We start from the raw sequence: 13,846 nt of genomic DNA, 5'->3' as shown, positions 1-13,846 counted from the left end.
TTTTGTCATGCTGGAATGGAAACTTCCAAGAACTGGCTAAAATGCTACTAGTTTTACTACATGTCACTCTTTTCTGAGTCAGCTCCTGAATATTTCACTGAGCCTGGTGTAACCAGAATTTCCAGTTTGGCTGAGACAGCCCTAAAATATTTCAGTATGCAGCAGATATGGTTCTGCTGTTTTTCCACACCACATGAAGGAAACAGGATATTCCTGCTCTCACCTTAAGCCTTGCATAGGAATGCAGGCTTTTGCAGCACAGTAGTAAGAGACAGGGACTCTGGCACAGGCTTGTGATGTGATAGAAGTCTTATGTTTTACTGCAAATCAAGATGAACAAAGTATGTTCCACTCTGCATTAAATGTTGGTTAGTATGATGGGTCTTCAAAGCTTGTGTTCAGTTAGGTAACCTGACATGGGCCCTACACAGGTGACATAACACATGCTCTCTTTTTTTTATTCTGGTGTCTGTGGCTCTAGAAAAAAAGAAAAATACTTTTCGCTTACAATAACTATAGTTAAAGCAGCATAACTAGGGAACAGAATTTCTTCTCTAGCTGCCTGAAATAGTACTTGAGTTTTCTCACTGGAGGTAGGAACTCTTAAATAGTTGTTCTTTTGACTAACAATACTAGAAGACATGTTCATCACTAAAATTTGATTATGTTTTTGGAAGAAACATGTCTACTAACCCTACTAAATTTTAGTAGAGTTAACTACTATAAATGTCAGTAGAAGTAATTAAATGCTACTTAAGATCCACCCCCCTCTCCAATATGAACTAGTATACTTAATAACAAAAGAAAAATGAGGACATAATATGCAATAAGTCTCACAAAAATTTCCTTCGATGGCTAATATTTTAGCTGGATCATGGCAGCCTATCACGATAACTGATAAAAATTATTAATGTTACAACTGTTTGAGAGAATGAGATAAAAGCTGTAGGCAAGACTTCTGTGAAAATACTTAACCACACAGTTATTAAACAAATACTTTCTTGACTTAGTAATTCTCAAGGTATTACTGAAATTGTAAACCTTTTATCCAAACCAACAGATGTTGAAAAAGACGTCACTGCGTGCCATCGTGTGGATATCACAAGAACAGCAACATCTGTTCTGAAAAGATGGATTTGTTTTAAAAAATAAGAAGAAAAAAAAGGCGTGGGGACGAGGGAGAAGAGCACAAATGTGTATGTCCTTGAATACAAATATCGTGAAGAAACTCGTGAAGAAAATAGAGGGGTTTTGTTTTCGTTTCTTGCTTTTCAGTTAAAATAAACTAGCAGTGCTAATGACTGTGAGGCCAGACTGTCAACTGTAAATGGTCTGTCATTAGTTAAGCAACTAGGAAATGACTTCAAGATTTAGTCTTCAAGTGCAAGACACTTCCATTACAAAACCTTTAAACACCCCTTGTAAAATTATTCTCTACCCACTCAGCGACAGCAGAACAGAATTGATCTGCTAGCAGCATACTTAGGATACCTTCCACTTTTTTTTCTTACACATTTACCATCACCACTCTGTTGCAAGTTCCAGCTACACATATGGTCATTCCTTAAGACAGTCAAAGCTACTCAAGCTGAAGTAATGAATTTAAATGTTATCATGAAAAGGATGACAGGGAATTAAGATAAATGAAAGAAGAAGAGGATAAGTTTGAGGCAAAATAATTTGGAATTTTTTTTGCCTTCTTATATAAAACTGCTTGTGTTCACAGCTTCCATGAACAGTCAGTGCTTTATGATATGATATATAAGTCCATTTCTTCAAACAATGCCCATTTTAAAAAGTTATTTACTTGGAATACAATTAAATACAAGGCACAGATGTTCACATTGCTTTTCTGAAGAATCATGTTCCACATTAAAAAAATAGCAAACCAAATTAGAAGTAAGTCCTGAAATATTTTTATGGCTCTTATCAAACAGTTGAAATTAGAAGCTGTAGTAAAGGGGTGGGGGGGTGGGGGCGGAAGAATAGAAAGCACCAGTTCACCTCAGGGATTTCCTGTATGGTGTTTCTGGATAACAGTTATGTGCTTAAACACACATATGCTTATGTGCAGCACATCAGTGCTGAATGAGACGCCAGAATGCAAATGGCCTGTAGTGTCACTGATACAAAGAGACTGTCTGCTGGTGGGTTGGCTGTTCTGTAATTTACTAAGACTATGGATATCTTTCATGTAATACTATTTTGAACTCATACCATCTCAAATTTATTTAAGTTGGATCAGGCAGGGCAATAGAAAAAAGAGTGTTAATAATCTAAATACATTAGTAAGCTTTATCAACACGAAGAGACAGGAAGTGAAGGAAATGCTCACGTAACCCTTCATTTTCCTTCAATCGGACACAGAATGAGCATTGCTCCCTTGGTGCTTTTCTTCCAAAGGAGACCCCTGCACTAGCAGCGGAAATGGCAGAAGGGGAGACGTGAGCACCTTGGTAAAAGCACAGGTTGGGTAAAAATGGTTTGGTGTTTGGTTTGGTTTTAGTTTAGTTTGCTGTTGGGGTTTGGTTGTTTGGATTATTTGTTTTAAGCAAGGAACTGCAGTTCGCTGGAGCATGTCACACGAAGACCTGTTCTCACGGATTTCCTGAATGTCTGCTGTGCACTGAAGCATTTTGCCTTTTCTGAGCGAAAAGGCAAATCCAGGGCTACCAAGGAAGCAACAATCCCTTATCTACACGCGTGGGCGCAGGGTGCGAGGAGCAGCCTTTCAGATAAGAGGATCGGGATGTGGCAGCTGGAGCACGGCAGTCGCAGCTGTCACTGCAGTTTGTATCGAAGAAACTGCAGACGGGCCAGACCTAGCTGCCCTCGCAGAGCCGAGTGTGCAGGAGCAAAGGGCAGGAGCAAAGGGCACGAAGGTGGCCCTGACGAGTGACAGCACCGCGCTGCGCACGGCAACGCTCGCCGCCCTCCGCAAGCACCGCCCGCCCCGCTGCGGCCGCGATCTCCACCCCGCTGCGCCCGCCCCGCCGCGGCCCGCACCGCCATGCAGCTCCGCCCCGCTGCGGCAGAGATCTCCATCCAGCTCCGCCCGCCCCGCTGCGGCCCGCACCGCCATGCAGCTCCGCCCCGCTGCGGCCGGGATGGCCGTCCAGCTCCGCCCGCCCCGCTGCGGCCCGCACCGCCATGCAGCTCCGCCCCGCTGCGGCAGCGATCTCCATCCAGCTCCGCCCGCCCCGCTGCGGCCCGCACCGCCATGCAGCTCCGCCCCGCTGCGGCAGCGATCTCCATCCAGCTCCGCCCGCCCCGCTGCGGCCCGCACCGCCATGCAGCTCCGCCCCGCTGCGGCAGCGATCTCCATCCAGCTCCGCCCGCCCCGCTGCGGCCCGCACCGCCATGCAGCTCCGCCCCGCTGCGGCAGCGATCTCCATCCAGCTCCGCCCGCCCCGCTGCGGCCCGCACCGCCATGCAGCTCCGCCCCGCTGCGGCAGCGATCTCCATCCAGCTCCGCCCGCCCCGCTGCGGCCCGCACCGCCATGCAGCTCCGCCCCGCTGCGGCAGCGATCTCCATCCAGCTCCGCCCGCCCCGCTGCGGCCCGCACCGCCATGCAGCTCCGCCCCGCTGCGGCAGCGATCTCCATCCAGCTCCGCCCGCCCCGCTGCGGCCCGCACCGCCATGCAGCTCCGCCCCGCTGCGGCCGGGATGGCCGTCCCCCGGCGAGGGAGGGCACACTGGGCATGCGGCGCGGGCACGTCTACTCTGGAGGGTGGGCAGGAGCCGCGGGAGCGGTGTGTGGCTCGCAGGCCCGAGCGGCTCCTCCCCTGCCGTTGGTAGCGCCCCGTGCGGAAGTGGCGAGCGGCGCCGCGGCGCGGCGGGCTCGGGTTGCCGGCGCCTCAGCGCAGGGCCATGAGGCACCTGCCGTACTTCTGCCGCGGGGAGGTGGTGAAGGGCTTCGGCAGGGGCTCCAAGGAGCTGGGCATCCCCACCGGTAAGCGGGCGCGGAGGGCACATCTTCCCGGAACAGCACGGGCGGGAATTCCGCGGGGCTGGGCCCAGCCGTGGGGTTGAGGGTCCCCGCCGGGTCCCGGGAGGGCTCCCGCCGGCGAGATGCTGACCGGGGGTTCAGCAGGCGGTCTGTGTCGCGCCCCCCGGGGCACCGCCAGGCAGCGGCGCGGCAGCGCTGTGACGAAGCTCGCCTGACCTCGGCGGCCGCCCGGCTGCCCTGCACAGCTGCCCTTGTGTCGTGACTTGCGATTTCCGAGAACAGCCCTGCCTTCTTACCTACTAGCGTTTTGCTGACGCCTTTCCCCCCCGCTCTCCTGCACTGCTTAGAGTCTTGCGCTTTCTCTTGTGTCATTTCCTGCATCCCAGTCTATGAAGGGGTTTCCCTGAATCTTGGTGTTTGTTCCTTTTCTCATCTAGTGATCGTCACGATGTACAGGACGTAGATAAGTGTCACATTCTCGATGCAGTGGTGTGGCAGCCCGGGAAAATATCCCTTCGCATAAATATCCGATACGAATAGGAAAGGGAGTAGGCATTGGGAATCGCTGCAAGGAAGAAATTTTAAGAGAAGTAAAGCAGAGTTTGAAACAGAGCAGGTGGGCTTGGCCTGCAGAGAATATATTTTCCTGTTGCGCATCTCTGGACATCTGATGTCTAAATGCAGGCAGATGAATACTGCAAGAGAATTTTGGTTGTTCTTAAGCAGATACTGAAATCAGTAGTCATGTTGCACTACATCTAACAGACATGAAACTTTTCAAGACCACTCTTGTAGTGCTGGATTTCTGACCTCTGTTTCTGTGAATGTTTCTCGTTTTTATCTTGGTTGTTTATAAACAGTGTGTTGGTATTAGGGAACAGGGAAAGGAAGCTGTAACTATCTGTGAGCTTTGATAAAAATTTGGTAACCATCTCTTCTTTCAAATCAGTTTGGTATCTTGAGTGAAGAGACCTATTCAACTTGGAAATAGGTGTAGGATAGTAATTTTGAGAGAAGATTTAATTCAGTCAAAAGGAAATTTTATTTAACTGTAAATATGTAGTTTTCAAAGATGCCTCTGAAGGGGAGCTTGTGCAAAAATGACAGATGACTAAGCAATGATTACGTTTGCTTCTACATAGTTTATTTAATCAGTAAATGTTTTACTAATAAATAGTTCTGAGATGCTGTTTTATAGTGCAGAAGAAAGTTGACTTTTCCCCTCTCATTTTTCATCGTGGTAAAGCTGATGTAATTGTCCAAGAGATGTTTTCTGGCTGTAGCTATGACACATTTTTTTAATTATTACTGCAGAAGAGAAAGAGAAGTATACAACACAGCGTGTGTGTGTGTATGTGTGTGTGTAAGAGATGTAATAACTCTGGTGTTGCCACAGTAACTGAATTTTATGAAGGTGTTTTTTACTTTGCCAATGATATATCTCATTATGCTTATCATCACCAGTATTATGTTTGTAAATAGTATGTAGGCAGAGTTTGGCTATTAAGTATTTGAAGATCCTGTTATAGACTTGATTTACACAAAGTCACTCACACTTTATAAAATTTTTACAGCTAACTTTTCTGAGCAAGTAGTTGAAAGCTTTCCATCTGATATCCCTACTGGTATATACTATGGATGGGCCTGTGTTGGAAATGGAGATGTTCATAAAATGGTTTTGAGCATAGGATGGAATCCCTTCTATAACAATATTAAGAAATCAGTGGTAAGAATTTTGCTTTTTGTGGGATTTTTATTGTAATAAAATACTGAATGAATGTTAACAAGGTACACATAATTTGATTGATGAATGGTATCTAGGAATTTGTGCCCCATTAGAAAAGCATTTGTTATCTATTTAATATTTGTATTCTGAGAAGAATATATACTCCCTGTAACCAGAGAGTATGCAGAGGAAGTTGAATAAAGTTTTTCTTTCTTCTCTTCCACCATTTCTTAACTACTTCCAAAATTAAGATATAATAGTACTTGACATGATGGTTGCTTGACTTGCTGATGGCACATTAAGCATGAACTTGGTCAATGCATTGAATTTACTAGTTATGAGATCCTAGCATAAGCTGGAACATAGTAATAATCTATTATTCTCTGCAACATATCTGCATTTCAGATAGGAGATGTTGGGGCAGCTTAATGTGTGATGAATTTTTAATTAATTCTTCTCTTAAATGATAAAATGGATTCATAAGATGCTGTGGCTTAATGTACCAAATAAATATTTGAAGGCATATAATGATGTAAGGATGGAGAAGTTAAAATCCTGAGTTGTGACAGCAGTGGGTTTCTTTTGCTGTTAAGTGCTGGTGCTTTTCCTGAGTCTTAATTTGTTAAAAACAAATTTTTAACAAATTTTCCTGAGTCCTTGATTTGTTGAAAACAATTTTATTTGTACCTGAATCTCTACTTCTAAGTGTTTGTCTTAGGCAGTCTATACTTTAAAATTTTTTTGCAGATAACTTTTCTGAGCAAGTAGTTAAAAGCTTCCCAAATCATACCTCTGCAGGTAGATGTTACGGGTTGGCCTATTTTGGAGATCAAGATGTACATAAAAAAAAGTTTTGAGTGTCAAGTCTGTGTCTTAGTCTGGACTTGCTCTCCAATTTTATCATTCAGTTCACTTAAGAGATAGTTGTAAAAGCTCTCCTTGAAGCAACTACTTCTACCAAAATCTTCATAGTTATTTTAATGTATCCACTTGTTGATGAAACATTAACATTTCCTGCCTTGGAAATCTTAACTCTGAGGAACTCCTGATGTCTGGGGGTGTGGGTTTTGGTTTTTTTTTAATTGGTTTTCATTGGTTTGTTGGGTCTTTTTGTTTGGTTTTGGGGGCTTTTTGTTATTTTTGTTTTGTTGGGGGTTTTTTCCCCATGCCTTTTCTCTTTGAACACTTTTTACTCTTTAAGGAAGTAATTTTTTTAATTCCATGCAGAATGCAGTTCTGCTTCCTAATACAAACTAAAGCCCTGGCCTTTTAATTTTAGATTATACATGCTATACTAAATGTCCCTTTTATTTTTTTATCTGTTAAGGAGAATTTGAATGTTGGATATCGGGCCTACATGCTTACAGAGAGAGAAATAAAGTCTTAAGTTCATAGTAATTGTCCACTTACTTCTCTTCCTTTAGGAAACACACATTATCCACACCTTCAAAGAAGACTTTTATGGAGAAATTCTTAGTATAGTCATAACTGGATACATTCGACCGGAAAAAAACTTTGATTCCTTAGGTCAGTATGGAAGGTCTCCCTCAGACTAGTTTCTATTTTGTCTTACTCATGCAAGTTCTGGGTCTTCACTGTACCTCCTTCCATCCTGAGATGTATTACTGGTTAACCTTTAAAATGTTAGTAAAATATTTTCGTAATTTAAAAACAAAAAAACATGCCTCCACATCTTATGTATCACACGAAAAACCTGCACTTTTCTTCTGCATGTCTGAGGAGTTACATTAAAATCATGGGCTTGTCATTAATGTCAAATGTACTAATTTCTTCTTAAAATGCAGTTTTGTTAGTATTAAAACAGAGCTGCTAATATGTTTTTTGGCAAACAAAGAGGATAGTACTGGTAACAGGTAGAAATGCAACTTCAGCATGTTAAAAAAATATTTTAAAAGCAGAGAATTCTGCCTTTCAGACCTCATGGTTACATTCTACTTCTGTAATTGTTTTTTATATTTTGTGGTGCCTTATTTTCACTTGTTACTGTGTTCAGAATACAAACCAACTTTTAAATATCCCTATTCTTACCTTTTTCAGATGCGCTCATTTCGGCAATTCAGGAAGACATTGAAGAAGCAAAAAGACAGCTAGATCTACCAGAACATCTTAAACTCAAAGAAGATAATTTTTTCATCTGCCAGAAGGCAAAATAGTAAACAATTGCTGAGAAAAACCATACAGCCTTTTTTCTTTTTAATTTTTTTTTTCTCCCCTGTCATGGAGTTTTTGTATTTGCACTGCTCTCATAGATACTTTTGTGTCACATGTTAGGTGACTGAGATCGAACCAACCATACAAGATGACTTCAGTTTTCTTTGGTTAAGTCATCATTAGCCCAGTAGTACAAAAGAAAGAGAAGGCTGTACTATGTGGTTGTAGATAAACAATGTACAATGTATCCTAATGTTACCAGGTCTTTGGAGATCTGAGCACATTCAGAAGATGACCAAAGTTAATTGTAACTGTGAGGTGTGGTTAGCTCATTTGATGAAGAATGTCTGTTCTTAACATAGTGTTCTTGTCCCATTTTCTATGTCATTCTTAGATCTGAGTTTTAACTTAGAATATGTTGGTATTGATTGACTCAGAAAATTCGTGTGATTAGATAACAATAGCAAAATTAATTCCCTGTAGTTCTTGGTTTTTTATATGCTACACAGCTGTTATGGTTGAAGCTGTTACTTTAATTGAAACTATTTTAAGTTTATTTGAAATGGAAGAAATCACTGTTGCTCATTGTGTTTCTAGAATCTGAACTATGTTTCTTCACACTTGACTGAACATATATAACATATAATTGTGTAGTTTAGTTCTGAAGAGGTGTTTCACTTAACTTCAAAAAATGAGTAAAAGTGTGAAAGCTGATAATAAGGTTCAGGCGTAAAAGATGCCGAAACAATATTACGAGACTGCTGCTCATTGCACCTTAAAGGAAATAGGTAGTGAGACACAAATTTGCATTTTATGTGCTGCTGGTATTTTTTATTGGAAAATCTTGAGGTTATTCACTGCACTGGCAATAAAATGTCTGACTTCAAGGTTGGCATTATTGTAAGGCACAGAAAAGTCTCATCAACACTCTGCACTAAGTGCAGGTAAGAGCCAAGGTTTTGGCAAACCAAGTAGATAAATACACAAATGAAAACCTTTGGGGATTTATTACATAATGTATCAACACTATAAAGAATATTAGTTATTTTTTATAAGTAGTTGCAGACAGTCCTACTCTTAAATGTGGGGATACAAGTAAGGGTTGGACTAGATGATCTCTGAAGGTCCCTTACAACCCTAACTATTCTGTGATAGATAAGTGGAAGGAGTACAGTGAGAGTTGATGGTAATTTGAAAAATGCTTGGAAAAAAGTATTCTTTTCCTCTGATAAATTTTTCTATCCCTTGATGAATAGAAGGAGGTTAGCTACAGTTACTGTCACAATCATAACTTTTTGACATCACCCTGTGATGTGTCGGGGAAATATTCTGAAATTCAAAGTACTTAGTTAAGTATGTCTCAGCTGTGATTCTCTATCTGAACTACAATGTTCAATATGGAACGCACAATTTCTGTAGTGGTATTTGACTAATTTACTCCTATTCTAATCCTATTTTTTGCTCTAGAATTTAAAAGAGTTTTAGCAAGGTAGCTGTTTTGGTCTTTGTGGCAGGTGCTGTCAAGATGATAGATGATAGTTTCATTTCATATTGCTTTAAATTCTAGCCAGTATCATGGACTATGATTAGGGAAGAAGTCTTGAGGAAATCAAGGGTTCATGTTTGCTTTTTAGGACTTTTTAGGAGAAAACTTGATTTTGCTTAAATGAGTTGTTCACCAGTGGTGTTGATAGCAGAGGCAGATGCAGTGCATTTGGGAGAGAGGGACATGGGACAATATACTTTCTTTTAAAAGAGAAGGAAATAATTTAGTAGGCTTTTTACTATGTAACTTGTTGGAAACTGTATTTCTAAAAAGTCTGTAAAAGAATTTCTTGCAAGATTGATGATTAGAATTTTAAAAAGGAGAGATGAAAGGAGAAATTTTTTTTGCTAAGAGTTTTTGCATTCTTCAGATTGTAGTAACATTAAAATCATATACTTTACTACACCTTCTAGAGACTAAACAGAGCCACACTAGTCAACGGAGAATATTGTCAACATTAGGTTGCTGTTCATCATGGTACTGTAGCTAAACACTCATAGCTGCCTTTAACATTGATTTTTGCCAGTAATGTCTTGGGTCTGTTGTGGAAACTATGGTGCCTTAGGCTGGTTCTGAATAATACTTTTCTGTATCTGCTAGTAAATGCCACTATCCAAAATTCAACTCACCATTTGATTGTAGAACTGCTGTGCTATGGCTAAAGAGCAGTAGCAAAGGGAAAACTTGAAAAACTTAGCTTGCTCTCAAATCCTAGCTGAGGTATGATACATGGATACACTGAACTAAGAAACTGCTCTTTATGTGTTTGTCTTCAGATGTGTTAGTACATCCATTTGGCTGAGTGTACCTGACCATATTATTTAAGAGAAAATGTTATACATCACTCTTTAAGCTCAATACGTAATTCCTAGCACAGTATAAACTTTATTTTTGTATTATGTACAAGTAGCTGTATTTTGGTTGATGTTGTTGCACTGTACTATTACTAAAGGAACTGTAATTGACAAAGTTATCCTTCTTGTCTTGGATTTCCTTTCCTTTGTCACTCCTAGCAATGTTAGTTGTTTCAGTTTTAGGCAAATCTTTTTGGGGATGACTGCCTTATTTGAACTTCTAAATCTTCACATGATTTTGTATTCCTCTTTGTTACTGAAGGTGCGGTGATTAAATCCACAAAACAGTGTCTAAGTTACAGGGTGATCATGAGGCCTTTAGGAGTATCTAACACACAAAAAAAAAATCCATTCAAGAATTATGGCTTAAAAATTAGTCCTCAAAATTAATTAATTTGTAAAGATAAGTCTTCAGTGATTACCAGCTCTAGAGCTGTTTATTATCAAAAATGTGAAGGAACTGTTTGAAGGCTCAGTCTATTCTCTTAGCCATCTCACCATACTGACAACAAATAACAGCACTTCCATGCACTTTTGTGTGAAGACTGTTCTTCATAGCAAGGAGCTATGAAGAGCATCCTCTTCTGTAGTATTATGTATCCAGCAATGCTTAAAAATTACTTTGTTGTGTCCCTTTAAGGTAGATTACCCACTGAGTGCTATTTATTCCCTTTGGCATAGTTTGAACGTACTGAACTACTTTAAAAGATAAGTGGAAAATTTCAGTTGTAAATGCTCTCTGCTGTAAATGCCTTTTTTCAGTTCTCTGTAGCCTAAGAAGATCATAAAGAAGGCAGAAGTAGTCCTTTTTGCCAGTGTACTTCTGTATTTCACTTCACAATAAATTCACACTCTCTGTGATGAAACACTATTTAAACCACTGGAATTAAATTAATTAGGTGTTGATGATGTATAGAATATTTCTGATATTTTTTAAACAAATGAGGAATACTGTAAAGGTGCTTGGCAGAAGAAGTCATGTCATAAATGCAATTCCATTGGGAAACATACTACAAGTTTATGACAAAAACCATCAACTTTGGGGAACACAGATGCACCAGATGATACCTGCAAGTCTGGGTACAAGAGCTACTGTATTATGAATTGCTTTCCAACCATAATTCCATCATAGTAAACTACTGGCACCCGTCCAGTGGCATTAGATAATTCTTGTTTATCTCTTTGTGTTTTGGTTGTGATTGGCATGGTTTTTGGTAAAAGTGCAAGGACACGCTTTGAGTGGATGGTTGTAGTAGTTACAGTGCATTCACATGCATATTGGCAAAGGATTTGCTCTCTGAAGAGTGGACAGAAATACATTCTCCTAAAGCAGTGTGCATCTGAAAGCCTGGAAAATAGTCAGTTAAAGCTTTAAAAAAACTGCTTTCAGAAACCATACCCTTGTCGTGATCTTTGTTGTCTGAAGTCTTGAGCTCAGCATGCTAGGAAGGTGTTAAATACAGTGCAGTAATTCTGTAAGAAAGGCAGCATAGAAAATCCATAAAGTAGTAAGAATTTCTCTAAAACACTGATTTTTCTCCTATTCACATACATCTCCCTTGTCCCCCAGAAGTCCATTTTGAAATATATATTGAACTGTTGCCATCCTATCCCATATATGCTATATCTTCATCTCCAGTCTCAATCACTTCATGTTCTTGTAGTAGTTACTTTTGTGGGAAGGAAAGGCTTCAGACTGATTTGTAGCCTCTCATACCCTCCTCCATTAACAGCTGTGGCTTTGCCTTGCTTTATTCCCCAGATCCATGGTTCCAAGCAAAAAGAAAGCCAAATCAGCTGGCAAGAAAGTAAGTGGTTTGGATTTTCTTCTCTGGTGGTAGAATGGATTATATTACACAGTCATCTGACAATAGCAATTTTAAAAATTGAAATTATGTGAAGTCAAGTAGGAGGAGTCTTTGTTTTAAATGACCTGGTAGAAATCTAGGTTAGAGTATCATTTTTAATGTTTTGGAGATACTGTCTTAGCCTTCCAAAATAGCAGTTGTATTCTCATAGCTGTGATGGTATTAGGCTAAAGAAAAGGGGGTTGGTAGGGCAGTTTTATGGTTTTTTATTAGGTTGAGAATAGTCAGAAGCAGAGAAACTAACAGGGACACAATACATCTCACTTCTAACCTTAGGCTAGAAACACAACAAACTCAGAAACATTTTTAACTTTAGAAAAAACTGAAGAGTGGTTGTATGGCCTGAGCCTGGTTTTCCCATTTGTATCCGTTTGTAGCATCCCATGAACTCGCAACTACCACCTTAACACCCTCATTTTTGTCCATTTGGTTTAATCACATTTTTTTCTCTCCACAAATCTATGTGCAAGATGCCGTAGCTGTTTCACAGCCAGTGAGGTAATTTTGGCATGATGATATGGATTGTTATCCATTGAAATAGGTACTTTCTAGTCAACTGTATTATGATAGCACAGATGTTTTAAAAAATGCAGGAGGAAAGGTGATATGTTGCAAATCAGCTTCAAGTAAGCCCGGCCTATTCTGGTGATGGTGCAGAGGCATTATGTTGTGTGCCTTCAGCTCAGCGTCACGCTTTGGCTTTTTTCTGCTTTTCATTTTTAAATGTCAGCATAGTCAGTCATAAAGCCCTTAAATGCCAGTACTGCTCTTCAGCAAGGTCATACCTTGGGATTTTGCTACAGTCAAAGCAACCTGAGCTGTCTGCCAGTTTGAAGTCACCACAGCAGGGTGGGTAGCAGCCTTCTTCACTGTACAGTGGCATGTTAGCTGGAAACAAGAGAAATATCAAAAGACAACCTATCCTTACAAGAAATTCTACATTGCTCACATTGTGTTCAATAGTTAAAAGTTCAGTGTACAAATCACAGAAGAAAATGCCTCCAAATGGCCACCTCTTGTGTCTCTTGGACTTTGTATTAATCTGCAAAAGAGCCTGAGTTGCGCATTTCACTCAATAAACCTTATCTGTATGCACAAGGTATGCACCCAAATGCTCTCTTTTCTAGAAAAAGCAATATCACAACACAAAAAAGAAGTAATCTAACTTCCATTCAAATACACACTGAGCATTTTTGATTGTCTTCACAAAGAATCATATGTGAGATCTCTAGCAGGAGAAGGTCAGTATTAAAAAAAATTGAATGCTGAGCCTCATCTTGAAATTCTGTGTACCTACAAAGCAGATTTTGTTGGTGTTTTGAAATTTGCGAAACAGCTCTTCATGAACTGAAAGGACTCTGATGAACTTCCACCTTTTTGCTTTTTGCCTGTTGTCATCATTCTATCAACTGCCCTGAAGAATTTGCAGAGTCCTGGCAGGGTTCTTCGTATAATGCACATAACAGAAGAAAGATGCGGACTTTAAGGGAAATGTGGGACGTGAAACCCAGGCCGAGGTGCTGACACCAGCAAAATGTCAGCTATTGCAGCCTGTGCTGCATAATTGAGGGTCTGAAAAGGGAGAGTGAGCAATGGCAAAGGAGTTCAGGAGATATATAACTCTCTTGGTCTATAAACTATACTAAACATTTAATACTTTTAGTTGATGTGCTTCATTGACTTTTTAACTTTATTTAAGGAAATAAATTGACACACATTTAGTGTGAAAA

General features: G+C 40.6%; 1 protein-coding gene across 3 annotated transcripts; it reads left to right on the top strand.

Annotated features, from left to right (window-relative positions):
* Positions 1 to 3,142: 3,142 nt before the first annotated feature.
* On the top strand, positions 3,143 to 10,367 carry RFK (riboflavin kinase). 3 transcript variants are annotated; one of them, XM_041399092.1, is made up of 4 exons: positions 3,172 to 3,953; positions 5,525 to 5,676; positions 7,101 to 7,203; positions 7,735 to 10,367. In XM_041399092.1, exons 1-4 carry the CDS (start codon positions 3,872 to 3,874, stop codon positions 7,848 to 7,850), a joined length of 453 nt encoding a protein of 150 aa, XP_041255026.1. In that variant the 5' UTR covers positions 3,172 to 3,871; the 3' UTR covers positions 7,851 to 10,367. The 3 variants fall into 3 exon arrangements, with proteins under 3 accessions (XP_041255023.1, XP_041255025.1, XP_041255026.1); XM_041399089.1 differs by lacking the exon at positions 5,525 to 5,676 and having other exon boundaries at positions 3,143 to 3,953; positions 7,735 to 7,769; XM_041399091.1 differs by lacking the exons at positions 5,525 to 5,676; positions 7,101 to 7,203 and having other exon boundaries at positions 3,143 to 3,953; positions 7,735 to 7,873.
* The last annotated feature ends 3,479 nt before the right edge of the window (positions 10,368 to 13,846 follow it).

The sequence above is a fragment of the Onychostruthus taczanowskii genome, unplaced genomic scaffold (assembly GCF_017590055.1).
Source record: "Onychostruthus taczanowskii isolate IOZ18803 unplaced genomic scaffold, ASM1759005v1 scaffold154, whole genome shotgun sequence".
Classification (NCBI taxonomy): Eukaryota; Metazoa; Chordata; class Aves; order Passeriformes; family Passeridae; genus Onychostruthus; species Onychostruthus taczanowskii.
The sequence above is the reverse complement of the archived record's forward strand: the minus strand, read 5'-3'. Positions and strand labels throughout refer to the sequence as shown.